The sequence below is a fragment of the Propithecus coquereli genome, unplaced genomic scaffold, assembly GCF_000956105.1.
Source record: "Propithecus coquereli isolate 6110/MARCELLA unplaced genomic scaffold, Pcoq_1.0 Scaffold18, whole genome shotgun sequence".
Lineage (NCBI taxonomy): Eukaryota > Metazoa > Chordata > Mammalia > Primates > Indriidae > Propithecus > Propithecus coquereli.
In genome coordinates, this window is record NW_012142745.1 from 7,567,416 (window position 1) to 7,582,370 (window position 14,955).

Consider the following 14,955-nt stretch of genomic DNA (forward strand, 5'->3'; position numbering starts at 1 on the left):
TGTAGTGACTAAAGGGACTTGTTGGACCTAGACATGATCTGAACTGGCATGCAATGGGATAAAGAAAGGCCTTTCTGGGTCACAATGAAATTGGGACTTTGCTGGGATTTTGGTGAGGTTTAGTCTCACCAACGAGAGAGATGTGCATTAGAGATATCAGTGCCGACATCTGAAAAAAGCTGGTTAAGTCAGGGTCTGACTACAAACCTAAGCAGGGAAATTAATCCTTAGGTGTATTAGGTGATATAAAAGGCCTTTGATTTTTGTTAGATAATTTCTTTTCATCGGATAGTATTTTCACCATAAACTTGAAAAGAACCTTATCGTAAATAAATATTATTTGCCATCCTTTTCTAGGAAAAAATACTGAATATTCTCACTCCTGTGACTAATGTCCTAACCTGGTGGTAGAATATATGGAAACATTGGCTCATTATGAAAACTTGATGACCAGGATTCTGATGGATGCTTTACTTGTTATTTTATGTAATAAAAGATGGGTTTTTTAAAGGAATACAAGGATTTATGCATCCTGAGAAATGTGATTAATTTATAAGTTACAGTGACATTTTATTTATGTCATTATATGGTACACTCATATTTAAACAGCCTCAGAGAGAATTCACTGGTATTCTCAATAATGGGTATGCAGATATTAGAATCATCTGCACAAAATGAAGGGAGGGTTTTCAAACTCCACGTCTCCTCTGAAGGACCCTGTAGGGTCATATTACCTGGACTGAGAATCAATGCCTTGGTAAGTAAGGGAGCCTGGTCTTGAAACCAAGCCTTATATTCTGTGTTACCTTATTGCCTCTATTGGCTTTTAGAAGTTGTAGTGACCTTTTCTAGGTTAATGTGAGTGTCTTCATTGAAAGAAAAGTGCGTAATAATTGAATGCTTACTATGTAGTCTCTACCAGGCAAAATGTTCAAATCCACAGCAAGCATTGCAAATGCTACGTAAGTGAAAAGTCAGTTCAGAAGAGAGAAAGAGGAAAACAAGATCACAGGATGCTTCACTATAGAAGTACAACTTGAACCAAGTCTTAGAAAATGGGTAAGATCTGATCTGATAAAAGCCCATGCATGGCAACAGCTTGAGGTAAAGGATGAGAATAGAACCAAATGTGGACACCCAGAGGGAAGATTGAGTTGTATATGTTTTGGGGAGCAGAGCAGTGGAAAATAGACTGGATATGATCAGATGGGGCCAGATCACAGGGGGTCTCGGGAAGTTAGACAAGGAAGTTTAAATCTTTCATGATATTTGATAGGGGATAATTGGAAATATTTGAACAAGGTGAGTGGCCTAAAAGTAATCTAGAAAATTCAATCTGGCATTCTGTCCAAGTTAGATTTGAGCAGAGAGACTATGGAGACCTGCAATGAGGTTTCTGAGATGTAAATTGAGGTGAATATAGTAGCCTTCGCCAATGAAAAAAGAAAATTGTCAACAGAACTAACTTTATAGAGAGAGGAAAAGAAAGCTCTGAACTGAAGATTTGCACCCTAAGCCTCTAGGACAATGGAGGTGATATTCTTTCTATAAATAAGAAAATTGGAAGGAGGATCCAAGATTCGGAGAAGAAGCTGTAACTTGGTTTTGACTGTGAGGCAATGCAGGCAGTCTAGTGTCCCGGGAGCACCAGGGCTCAATCAAACAAGAGCACAGGGAGAAGAACAGGCTGTAGGAACCTGCATGTGACTCCAAGGGAAAAGGCTGTGTCTGAAGCCGCGAGAATGCCCATGTTCTAAGGGAGAAAGTACAGAGGGAAGAGACAAAGTGATAAAGCAAAAAGGACAGAAGGAGAAGAGAGGTGAAGCCCTGCCTGTCATAGACGGTTTCCAGACAGAGAATATAGTCAATTCCATTAAATGTAGAAGGGGGAATAGAGGTAAGGGTCACCGTGCACATACGTGTGCAAGTGCACGTGTGTGTGTGTGTGTGTGTGTGTGTGTATGTGTAGGGGCGTGAGAGCCAACATTCATTAAAGCCCTTGTTATATGCCAGGTATTTTTCTCTGAATTTTGCATGTGATTTTATTCTACCCTTTTAACCTGTCATTAGCTCAACTCTTCCTCACTATCCTGGATGCTAGGATATTTCACTTATTACTGTTTCCTTATAATATACAAGCATAAAGTGAATGAAAGAAATACCTTCTGGAATACTTTTGACTTCGGGATAGGCAGGAAAATAAACCTGTGTACCCAGGATCCTCTCAATTCGGATTTGGCCTCCCACACAACAGTGTTGGCAGGTGCATGTTATTGCAGCTTCTTCAGGGACAAGCCTTTTCTGGCTCCCCAGACCACAGCGGATACTCTTGATAGATGATACCACGGCACCCTGTTCTTCCTCTTTCTAACATATTTCCCAATTTTCAGCAAATGGTTTTAGATTTAATATCTGTTGCTCCTGAGAAAACATAAGTATGAATAACTGGTGTCTTCCTCACCCCCGTATCCTTGGCAGCTAGGGCAGTGCTTTGCATGCAATAGGCCCTTGATAAGTGTTTGTTGAAGGAATAAATGAGCTCCTCACACCATCCACAAACTACATAGCTATATCCTTCTAAGGCCTGTTCGTTCCTCCAATAAATGCTCTTTTTCCACCCTATAATTCCACCAGGAGAGTTCATCACACCTGCAATTACATAGTCAAATGCATCATTTGTTGTTCAGTGTCTGTTGCTGGATAGACTGTGAGTTCCCTTAGGGCAAGAGTGGGATTTTGGTCACCACTGTCTGGCAAGTCCCTGGCACACAGTAGACCTAAAATGCATAGATGCTGAATGTGGAAGATGATTACATTCATTATAGTTGAAAAGATCTAAAACTTAGAGAAACAAAAACAAATGTCTAAGGTTATACAGCTAGCGGAGTCATATTCAAAATCAGCTCTAAGTCTAAAGCTTGTTATCATCTTTCATTTTTCCCCCACTAAATCAGAAGCACAGAGCAGACTATTTGATTTGCCAAGAAAGAGGTTATTAGTTCCCTTGAAGATAGTAATTTTAATATAGAGGTGAGGCATTTTTTCATAGGTGGAAGCAGGGGTGAGAGAGGAAAGGCATTTATGAGTGAGTGTTTGAGTATGGATTTGTGTTGAATGGGCATGAGCTTATCTCATTCTGTGTTGTGTCTATATCTTGTGTCTGACAAGGGTGGGGAGAAGATGAGTGGAAGGTGATTGATAGAAGCTCAAGTTGGCGTGGAAAATTCATGCAATGCAGACACCGTCAGTGTTTTTCTCTGAAGTGCAATTCACATAGAAATGGTGTGAGGATAGCGCACCTCCCCAAACATGAGCAACACATTTTCTTTTCTTCCAACAGAATTGGGCACACTCTGGTTCTCTGGAGCTGGTGTGTTAGGTCTCAGTGCCTTACTCATGTTAATATTTGAAGCTAGTTGTTTGGTGAGTTTAACTTTTAAGTCAGGTTTATAAAGAAAGGCTTTTTGAAAAATATTTGTTTATTTGCTATGTAAATATTTAATATTAACGTTGCGAAGCCTCAGGTTTCTAATTTGTAAATCGGGGACATTGATAGCTAATTCTACAGCCCTAGCGAGAGTCATTAGGGTTAGAGATCATTTAAGTGTAGCCCCTAACAGAAGCTGTAATGTACCAGACACTCAAAAACTAACAGCTAACATAAAAGTTTGAGATAAAAGTACAGATGTCAATTTTTCTTTTTGTGACTTTTTTCTTTTATCAAATATCTTCAAATATATATTAAAAATCCATGTTCTTTACATTCCATAAATTCTATGCTTGTTGGATGAAAGGAACTCTTTTAATCCCCAAAGAGATTATAATCTCTAAAACATCTTGTCAGTGGCCTAGGCAGCTAATTTGGGCTTATCATATAGGAGAGGTAGGAGAATGCTTTTAAAGTTTGAAAAATAATATTATGAAAGATTGCAAAGGTCTTAGAAGATAGTTATAAAATTTAAAGCAAATCAAGGTAAGTTGAAGAAATGTACATTGAAAACATGATGATAATATTCACAGAAGGGAGGAAGGCAGAAAATTTGGAGAGGGTGGATAAGACAGTTTAGGACACAGAAGTCCTATGGACCAAAGTTGAAAAGGAAGCACCCAAAATAGTAACATTACTTGGTTTTCCCCCTAATGAGGTGTTGTTGCTCCAGTAATCACTCCGTAGAAACTAACCCTAAGGTGGGTAAAATGTGCCAGAGAACAAGGCCTGTGCATCCATGATTTGTTCCTTACTCCCCAGGAGCTGACCTTGGATATATCTCCTTTTAGAGTCAATTGTTACTAAAGTGTTTTATCGCCTCCCAGTTATTAGCAAACATGACTCGCATTTTGTGTATTTCAAGAACATTTTACAAAACAAGTGGGGAGACTGAAAGCGGTCTCATCATTGCAGATGTCGCTCAGCTAATATTTTCTTCCCCCCCTTGTCTCCAGAGCCTAAAGTAAGCTGCAAATTAGGCCGGTCTGCCTCGACATCAGGTGTGCCTCCTCCGTCAGCCGCTCCTCTCAGGCAAGCCAGCGACCTGCAACAGAGCCAGGTACCATCATCGTTAGCCAATCGTGATTGACTTCCTGTGATGCAACATGCCAAATGCTTCCCACCTCTGTCTGTCCTGTTGCTGTAGACAACTCTCGCATTTGCTTTTATTTTTCTATGTGTGTATAAGGGGGGGTGGGGGCCGGGCTGAGTTCTGGCAGTCTGTGTTTTCATCCGAAAAAGAATGTCTTTCTTCCTCGTGACTGGTGGTGAAACTTTCTTTACTGTTTGTTACCAAATCGTTTTTGTTTCTGGTTTCCATCATTCTGTAATATAAATGTAGTAAACTTGTACTCTATGTATTGGCTTAGTGATTATTTTTTAAAATTCTTTCTCTCTTCCATGTTTTGTGTACTTTTATACTGTCTCTGAAAATTTATCAGCACTTGATAAATTTATCTACTTTGTTTTATGTAGATTTCTTTTTAAATGTTTTGTCCACAACACTTGCACAGATGTTATCAATGAATTTGTACATATCTTTTAGCTCTTATTCTATTATACTGTAATATTTGTGGCAATTTTACTTTTATTTTTATTTAGCTTGGAGCATGATTGTAAGACACTGAATGTTGATGTCCTTATAAAGATTCATATACCAACTCATTTGGATTGGATATGGCAGCTAGTCTTTATTCTTTCTTAGGCCATAGAGATAAACTAACTGACCAGATAATCCAGATATTTATCAAAAACTGTAGATTACTAAGGCAGCCTTTAAATAAATGACTTTTCTCTCTTATACCAACCATATCAGAAATGTTCTCAGAAAGGGAATGTAAGTGTTCATGCATGGTAAATGAGATCTCTATTATCACTTGGAGAAAAGAGACAAGAAATAAAGGCATAAGCTGAAATATCATTTAATCCTTCACAGTATAATATGTTGCTCTGATGTTCATTTGGGTGCATGGTTGTGGATGGAGAATCTAGTATGGGGAAAGAAAAATCACTACACATAAATGTCCTGTCTATAGCTTACCCAATAGGAATTCAATACATTGACTTAATTTGTGAGGCTTAATTGTTGTTACTGTTAAGTATTATGGGTGTTAAATGGGATGATGTCATCCTGGAGTGTTTTTTCTCTGCTTTTCAGCTTTAACCTTTGCATTCATGAAATTCTTCTGAAATAGTAAATTATAAAACTAGTGATGACACCTCCAAGGGAACTGCCCATTACTGATTAGCAAATTACATATTCATCAATTATTTTAAATGCCAGGCTATTTTAAAAACATAATTAAGCAGAATAATTGCATTTTTTTCCTAATGACAGACATTGTGCGTCTTAGTAATTTTGTCTGGCTTAAGGAGGCAAAGGATTTGATTTATGAATATATGAGATATCTACAAACACAAAAGGCGAGGGGCTTCTCTCAAGGGCATCTCAAGTGCCATTTGGAATTTCTTGTGTCTTAATTTAAAATCTTAAATGCCTTTATAACCAAATGTAGCCAGCTCAAACACTTTTTGGATTTAAAAGAAGTAGAAACCATAGGACACTGAATAAATAAATGAATAATAACACAACCTCACTATGATAAACTGCCACCTTAGCTGAGTAAAGCTATTCCAGAAAAATTGTATTTACCAATAGCTAAAATTTAAAAACACTGGATGGAGAAAGAAGAGAAGTTTAGCTGATTGGCAGGGGATTGCATTAATACTATCATTTTTTCAAGTGTATGTTCCTCGCTATTACATCACCTTCAGTATCTCAGAGACGTTTTGTGTTCTTTGTTTTGCTTTTTTCATAGTTATCTTTATAGCTGTTTCATCCTAAGCCCCTTTAACTCTCAATGAAAGCAGGTCCCTGGGTATGAATTTCCAGAATAGAGACAGGGGTTTGTGCCTTTGCATTATCAACTCTTTGCTTACCTGATGGGATGTTCTTCGTTCTTCAAAATACAGCAACATGAGAAAGCCCCTGACGCCACTTATACGCTATTAGTTTCGTTACCTACTGACAAATTCTGACACACAGCCAAATTGTAGATGGCTGTCAGGCTATAAATTATTAACAAACGAGTGACCTCTGAGCTTCTCTTCTGTGGCTTATGACCAGGTGTATCATACATTTATTCCTGCATTCCGGAGATAAAGGGTAAGCATAGCTCAGGTGAACCTTGTTCTGCATTCCTGTGACTTAGCATTCAACTAAAGTTAACAAATACTTATTGAAGGTCTTTTTAAAATCCAGTTTCCACCCCCTCAACCATAGTCTTGACTGAGACATCTCTTTAAGTTACAACCAGGGTGACACTGCCCCGTGCTGAGAAATGCAAGTGGAAATGCAGTGGAGAAAGACACTTAAACCTGTTTAATCTAAGAATGAATATTCACATACCAGCTAGGATACGGAGCACCTAGCATGATTAAACAATCACCCTGGTCATTTTTTAAGCAGTTTTTCCAACTCTAACATTCCTGGTAGTTTTTAAAACCCAGAATTCTTAATAGGAGATTAGTAGACTTTTTGCTAGGAAATTATTGGAAAACTGTGTGATCTATTTTAAAGAAACAAAAGCACTCACTACCCCCTAAAACAACTCCAGGAATGCTTATCTATGGAGGAATCTGGCCTAAGGAAGGCTGTGCCATGTCAGCCACAGTGTGGGGTATTACCTCTCATACAGAGGGAACCGTGTTTCTTTTCAGATTGTTGTTCACATCCTATCTCTATTCAGTTTTCTGGGACTTCCTTTGTGACTTACCACTTCAGGTCATGGTTGGAGCTTTCTAAGAAGTGTTGCAGATGGAGTTAGGTGGAAGTGCTTGACATTATTCCAGCAGAGATGCACAGAGGTGGTCGACAGTGACCACCCACCACCAGAATTTGTGTATGCACTGTGGAAGAAGATGTCAGGGTGTCCATAGCTTGATGCAGGTCCAGAGTGTACTTCTGGACATGCTCAGATGTCAAAATTGTTTTCTAGATACTTAAAAAAAAAAAAAGGTAAATGATCCAAAGATAAGGATGGGGGATCAGTATGTGTGAAGACTTGAGTGAAGGACTTAGGTGGATTTCTTGACAAGGACTGTGCCTGTTCAGAGGTGATGCTCCCATGCCTAGCACAGTGTGGAACACTCAGTCATCTTTTGTTTACTTACTCGACATCTCTGTCTATAAATGTTTTTCTTTCTGTTCCCTTGACAAATGTTGTTCTCACATGATCTGCTTTTGTCCCTGTTCTTCAGTCCTTAATATCCCCAGAGCAGTGGGATGTTTTGACTTGTCCCACAGCCCCAGTAATGCTTTGCCTTACAGCTTTGAGAAGACCACATGCTCCCTTAGGGTTTGTGAGTTCTGAGCTTTCATTGAACTTTCCACATGGCTAGGACATTTGCACATAAAACATGCGTAGGAGCCTGGAGAGTGCGAGGAAAGGTAACAACAAGGGGAGGCTGCGTGGAGCAACATTCTAGGGTATGAAATGAGGACATGGGAGGAAATGTAATTTCATCCAGCCCTACTCTGACTAATGTAATCTAACAGGCTGGGTCCTCATTTAATTTTGACTTCAATAGGATCAAGTAGAAAAACAAAACCTAAGGGCAGTACGTGAAATCTCTTCTTCTCAGTTTTGCTGTGAACCTAAAACTGCTCTAAAAATAAATAAAATAAAACAACAAAATAAAACACACCACAAAATCTAACGGTAGAGAAACTTCAGCAATACTTTCTCTTTAGAATCCTCAAGCTACCATTAACATGGATAGGTCTTGTTTTGCCAACGCTATCCCTGCTTTAATTCAGCCTCACGTCCCATAGACCTAGGACACGTGTATTGTGAGGATTTATGTGATCTGCTGGGTCCTTTTCCAAGTGCTTCCCATCTGGAGACTGTTTTGTGGTAGACAGGATAAAGTGGTGTTGGGAAGGGGAGAATCACAAAATATGTGTTTGGGGAACATGTGCCTTCTGACTCAGGTGACCAATGGGTCCCTTCTCTACTGTCCCTTGCTCAAGTGTTCAGCAAATGTGTACGTGTGTGTGTGTTTTGAAAGTGTGATGTACCAGGTCCTCCTGTCATACCTGAACTGAGAAAATGTTCCACATGCCATTTTTACACAGCTGATTTGACTATATGCTTACAGTTACGTCATATGATGGGAATGAAAGAAAAGCAGAAACAGAACACTCAGAACCAAACCAGCAAAAGCTGAGCTCACTTAATTAATACTCAGCCTCCTGCTACCAAAGAGCATCCTCCAGGCTGTGCGGTAGATCTTACAAATGGCTCTTATTATTTGCTTCCTCCTGCATAAAAGTCAACCTTACATATATTTCCAAATATGGAAAACCTAATAGGGGGACTTGGAAACCCCCCACCAAGTTCACAATGCAATGTCAGCATCACACTGGAGAAATGTTTACCTGTACTAACTTCAAATTGTAAAATAAAGTGTTATGTTAACAAAGATTATGTTACAAAGAAATTATTGTTATTTGTTATAAAAATATTTACCAAAGAGATTGGATCTAGCCCTGTGAAATGTGGAATAAATTCATATTACAAATAAGAATGCCAGTGGCTAAATTCATCTATGGCCATGCATTAGGACACAGCTGCATTAAAATAATGCAAGTGCAAAAAAAAAAAAAAAGCATTATCTTATTGTGCTCTCTATGTCTCTACAAACTTGTCTGATTGGTTTGTAAAAATTAGGCTTTAGTTCTTTGTGGAGTTCTCTGTGAGCTTTAATTTATGTCATATTTAATGAAGAAAATAAAATTTGTCATTACCTTTAAATATCCACTGAACCATTGTTATGCAAAATGAAATATTGGAATTTTTGGATTTCCACTTTCATACAAAGAATTCAGATGGCAACAACTCATTGCTTTCTACAACCAACTGCGGTGTAGGCTGAGTAATTTTGACATATTATTTAGCCACTGCATGCTTGTTGACTTTTGTGTACCTCAAGTGGCAGAATATGGGGGGGTTACCTTTTAAAATCCAGTAGTCTCATGACCAATCTCTCAGTAACTCCATTATTAAGCAGCATGAACAAACTCATTCCCATCCTCAAAAACATGACCATTTATCCCCTTGGAGGGAGAGAGACAGTGTAATAAACAAGGAGATGTTTTCCAAGGAGTCTTGACCCAATTGACACATAGGGGTGGGGACTGAGCCATAGACTCTGCTGCTCCCCAGTGCCTGTGTGCCTCCCTTTCTTCAGCGTCAGAGATCAGAGTTATCAACTTAGCTCACCAGGGCTACAGGTAAAAGTGTGAAGTAGCTGAAGTATATACTCCAGCATTCTTTAACATTTGGAAGGAACCAAAAGTTATCCAGGGTTCTTAGATGAAATTAGCATAATGAAAATCGTGTGCCCTCTCTTGTCATCTCTGATGTGCTGGCTGTGTGCTGGGACTGTGTCTGGGGTCAGGTCTCTGTAGTCCTATTCGATAAGTAGTATTATTACCCCACATTGCAACCGAGGATACCATAGTAAAGGGACAAACCTTGTCCAAGCTTTTATCATTATTAAATGTCAGAGTCTAAGATCTTAACCACTCAGCTGGATAAAAACTCGAGATTTGGAGGAAGTAAGGATTTATTAGAATCCTGGCTCCACCAGTTAGTAGCTGTGTGACCTTGAATACCTTGCTCAACTTCTCTGAGTCTTTATTCTTCTCTGTAAAATGAGGCAGTATTATCTGCCTTGTGTAGTTGTTGTTGAGGATTAATGAGATAAGATAAGTATGTAAAATCCTGGACGGACATTACCCTCTAGAATAATATTAATTCTTTCTCCTTTCCCTTATACCTTTTCCTCTTCCAAAAATTCAATTTTCTTGCTTGCTGCAAATTTCTAAATAGGAGAGTAGTTCCAGTCGGTGGTATTCCAAAGAAGGTGGGCACTGAAGGAATTATTTGATCTACCCCAATATTACCAGAGTTGCTAGTGCATAGTGGTTATAAAAAGGAGACAGATTGTTAGTTTTATTACCGATTTTAAATTCTCTATAGACAGTGCATATCCTTATTGCCTGTACTTGGGGCAAATTGATTTCTTTCCTTCTTGTTTTTGGTATACCATTTAGTCTGATTATATTTGTTATTTCTTCTCTCACAAATAAGAAACTGGATACTCAGTGATTTACCAAATAATAGAGAGTCTATATCTGGCATTTCTTACCTGGTAGGTCTCATGTGGAAACAAAGTAACTAGGAACTGGCTACAGGTATCATTTCAGAAATGTCAGCTCACTTGTTCCCTAATACTACTTGCTCTCTATATGAATTAGGGTATGAATAAATGTAAGAAAATGTCAAGGCTATATACTAACCTACTATCTGCTAGGGTCAGGACAAAATATGGGGAGACACGGGAAACATTTTTTTTTTTGCCAACTTCAGCATTTACTTAAAGTTTCTCCAGACCAGTTTTAAATGCCTCATTTTCTTATCCACAAGCATGCCTATTATAAAAGATACCAATCTAACTACTGAAAGGAATGTCCTATTCTAGTTGGGGCTGGCCAACCCAGCTGGGGAAAGAAGAGTAATAATAGATAGACTCATGGCGCCATCTAGCAACCGAAGTGCACTTTGCAGACTGTAGTTTTATTTTAATAAAAATAATTAAATCCAACAAAACAGCTTGTTTTATGTCAGAGAAGCCCTATATGCTGTTTGGGATCATAAGCATGATGCTTGTAGAAATACAGGAAAAATTTTTCTGATGATATTTGTTTTGGATCTTTTTCATTACTTTAGTCTTGTGATTCTAAGTTCTCTTTTATATAGCATACCGCTTTTTAAAAATACTTTTGTGAGGGTGAAATAATGAACCACAGCCAGTGATCTCTGAGTGCTATGCATTATGTATGAATAGAGGCAGCTGTTTTCATTAGGATTTATGACATGTTCCGTGTATTGTAATTCCCTAAATCCAACCTGAGTCTCCAGGAAAGGAGATTATTATCCCTCTTTTGCAGCCTGAAAAGAAAAAGAGCAGAAAAAGCTTGACTGGCTAAATGGAAGAATTCCTTCTTGATTTCCTTTGTTTGCCATTTACATGTTTGAAATAGATAGCTTAAGATTCTTTTCTGGAAAGAGCAGTCTCTCTAACTAGTGGGTAAATTTACCTCCAACTTAAATTACATGTGGATTAGGAATACATGTGCACACTATATTAACACTGGCTCTGAGTTGCATGACACTTCGCTAAGAATAATAAATACATCCACACTGTGAGTGCCTTACTCAAGAAGCACTAGAGAGATTTAGTTTCTCCACCCAGCTTACCTGCCGGACAAATCTTTGTTCTTTATTCTGTGCTGCAAATGAACATTGCCCTTCAGGTTGAAAACACCTCTCAAAATAAAGCAGGTTTCTAAAATAGCTTTTGTTGGGGGCTTCTTGGGTGCCTGGCACAGTGCTCAAAAAGTTACATTATCTAACTTCACAACACACTTAGGAAGTAATATTACTCCCATTTCCCTGATGAGGAAACTGAGGCTGGAGAGTTTGTGTTACCTGTTGAAAGTCTTATAGCTTGTAAATGGCCATATGGATACGAGAGAGCCCAGATGGTTAGACTAAACTCCTGCTGTGTACATAGCTACCTCATATATAACTTCCTCTCTGAATTTGCTATCTTTCTAGAACTTGCCTTCCTTTCCTTTCATTCATCCATCCATTTAATCACGCTTCGATTTTTCTGGGTCTCGCCTTTTAACTTTCCTAGATTAAAAGTTCCATAGGACAGGACAAATTGAACTCAGACTTCAACTAAAGCAGGGTGTCACCTAAGAGCAAGATCTCCAAGGGTGAGATGGAATTGGGAATGCACCTTTTGGAAGAAAGCTAGATGTTACTTGTTGGTTGTATCATTCTCTTGTGGACCATGGACTAGTGCTGTGAGAAATCAACCACCCAGGTGTGCGTGTGCCTGTGAGTATAAACACCTGAGCACATCTAACCCTTTCCACATTCAAAAAAGAAAACACACCCCCTCCCACACATGCACACATAAGCACCAGCTTCTAGAATACTGGTGTAGATTTAACCAACAACCCACAAAAGACAATGTATTTACCAAGATTTATCTGGCTTCTGAGCTTCCACGGCAATCTTATGAGGAGTCACTTTAAGGGGGGAACAACTATACTGTCACTTCAAAGCATTTGTTTTCTAAAGTGAATGCTGCATTAGAGCTAGTTAATAATTCCTGGTTTGTCAGCTATTTTGACAGGGATGGTATTTGGAACGCTGCATTTAATGACTTCTCCCAGAAAATGAGGAAGCTATTTGAAGGACCAAAAGGTGTCAAGAGTAATCCTACCCAACCCAGTCAACTTTGCATATGAAAGGGGTAGAGGCTTTTCAGGAGAAGCCAACGGAGCCAAGGTTGTTTATCATTCAAGGTACTATCTAGGAAAGAAGGCAATCTGTGCTGTCATTTGTCTGATATAAACCTAAATAGTGAAACAAGGTACCCCTGGGGAAGTTGAGCACTTATATCTGATAGTCTCTGTCTCCAGGCCTCATGGAATTCCCAGATATTTTGATTTTTACATCCAAAAGAAATAAATAACGACCATAAAAGCACATTTTAGACTGGAAGGGTTAAATGTGAATACTTATTTTCAGTCATTCATTTATTCAGCACATAGTTTCTTATAAACATTTTGCTGCAGCACAGAAGTGCAAAGCGTTACCTTTAAGAATGCATGGAGCGCTGGGGGAGAAGGACAAGCCTAGGACACCAGCACAGAAGGGAGGGGGAGTGGGACCACTCTGGCAGCTTTATGATTTGCACTTTTTTCTTGAATCCAAACATGTCTCGTAAGATGACCTGTGTGGCTTGATGATGGGCTTAGTGTCTCTCACCCTTTCCCCAGCCTCAGTCTCCAGACCCAGCGTCTGCACTCAGATCCGTTCTGCACATCATCGAGAGAGCGACCCTGTGTTGAATTCCCCTGTGCAAAATTCCGTAAGGGCTGCCCATTGCCTGCAGAATGGAAGATAAACTACTTTGGAGTTCAAGGCCCTATGTGAGCTAGCCTGCGCCTTCCTGGTCAGCTTCTTCATCCACCACCTACCGCCATCTACCTTCTGCACTCATGCCCATCCGTACGCCCTCCATGGTTCTGTCTCACTTTTAAATACTCCAGGGAAACCTCCCAGAGTTGCTTAAATCTTCCTCTCCTTGGAACACCCTCCCGATCCTCGGCTCCTGGCACACTATTACTCATCCTTCAAGTCTGGGACCAAGTGTGTTCTTCCACCTGCGAGGCTGTCCCAGCTTTCCCAAGCTGATCTTCCTTCTCCTGGCTGTCCCTATACTTACCGTGCATAACCAGGAATAACCTTATTTTCATATCAAAGAGGAACATTATCTGAGGGATATTTGGGGAAAATCAGGTTAAGTAAATTTCTTTACATTCAGTGTTTTTAATTTGCTGATGTGCAGTGGAAGTTGCAAAGAGAGGGATATAATATTGCGTGCTTCTCAAATACATTTGACCATTGAACTCCTTTTTCATTTTTCCAAGGAACATCACAGCTTTTAGTTCCCAAAATACAGCCTATCATTGTCTGCATTGGAATGTAGCTTCCTTAAGAGCTGAGAATGTGTATTTTCATCTTGGAAACTTCTAGCTGTTTCAATACATATCGAATAAATACAAAAATGCTAAGGGTGGAAAGAGATAGGTATGTCACTGTAACACTGTTATAATTTGCAAATGCATTGGGGTTCATGACTGGGGCTCTGCATGCAGCCATCATGTAGGGCTACATATGGCCATGAGTTAATTAACTAGTTTCATCTGCCTGCTGAGGATGGGAGGGAAAAGTTAGAGAAGAGAACTGAAATGCAGGTACCCACAAGCTACCCACAAGAGAGGCAACACAATAGCTGCATTTCACATTAGAACAAAAATCTCTATTAAACCCATACCTAAAAATTGATTTTTTTTAAAAAAACAGCTTTATCAACAGAAGGAGAAACAGTGTATCATGGAAACCATTCTAGAAAAACATTCTATTTAAATGATACAAGCATGTATTTCAGACAGAGCATAAACTGTGATTGGAGTAAATTAAGACCTGTACAGTTGCTGAGATCAGAAGTAATTATGAAGTCTTCTCCCCGGAAATCATTCAATATAGAATGTTTTTCTTTTAAGATAACACAAAACTTACATAATGTCTACAGAAATTCTACTTAACTTTATTTAGATTTTTCTCTTTATAAAATTTTGCATTAAATTTATCAAAGTTGAACTCTTTTCTTTTCTCGCTTGTTGTTTCTCTCTTTTTTTCTATAGGTTAGCCCTAGCATTGCTGAGCACAGGCCCTAAACACATGAGAACTTACTTGCCCATTGGGTGATTTAGTAGGTGTTACATGCCCTTAGTATTTCTAAAAATACTTTTGCAG

The 14,955-nt window shown here is 39.0% G+C and overlaps 1 protein-coding gene across 1 annotated transcript in view; it reads left to right on the top strand.

The window, feature by feature from the left end:
• Positions 1-4,577, top strand: part of NYAP2 (neuronal tyrosine-phosphorylated phosphoinositide-3-kinase adaptor 2) — a 277,315-nt gene extending 272,738 nt beyond the window's left edge. Inside the window, exon 6 of the mRNA XM_012642508.1 lies at positions 4,444-4,577. Within this exon, the coding sequence (XP_012497962.1) occupies positions 4,444-4,577 (134 nt within the window). The remainder of the gene's footprint in view (positions 1-4,443) is intronic.
• Positions 4,578-14,955: the final 10,378 nt, after the last annotated feature.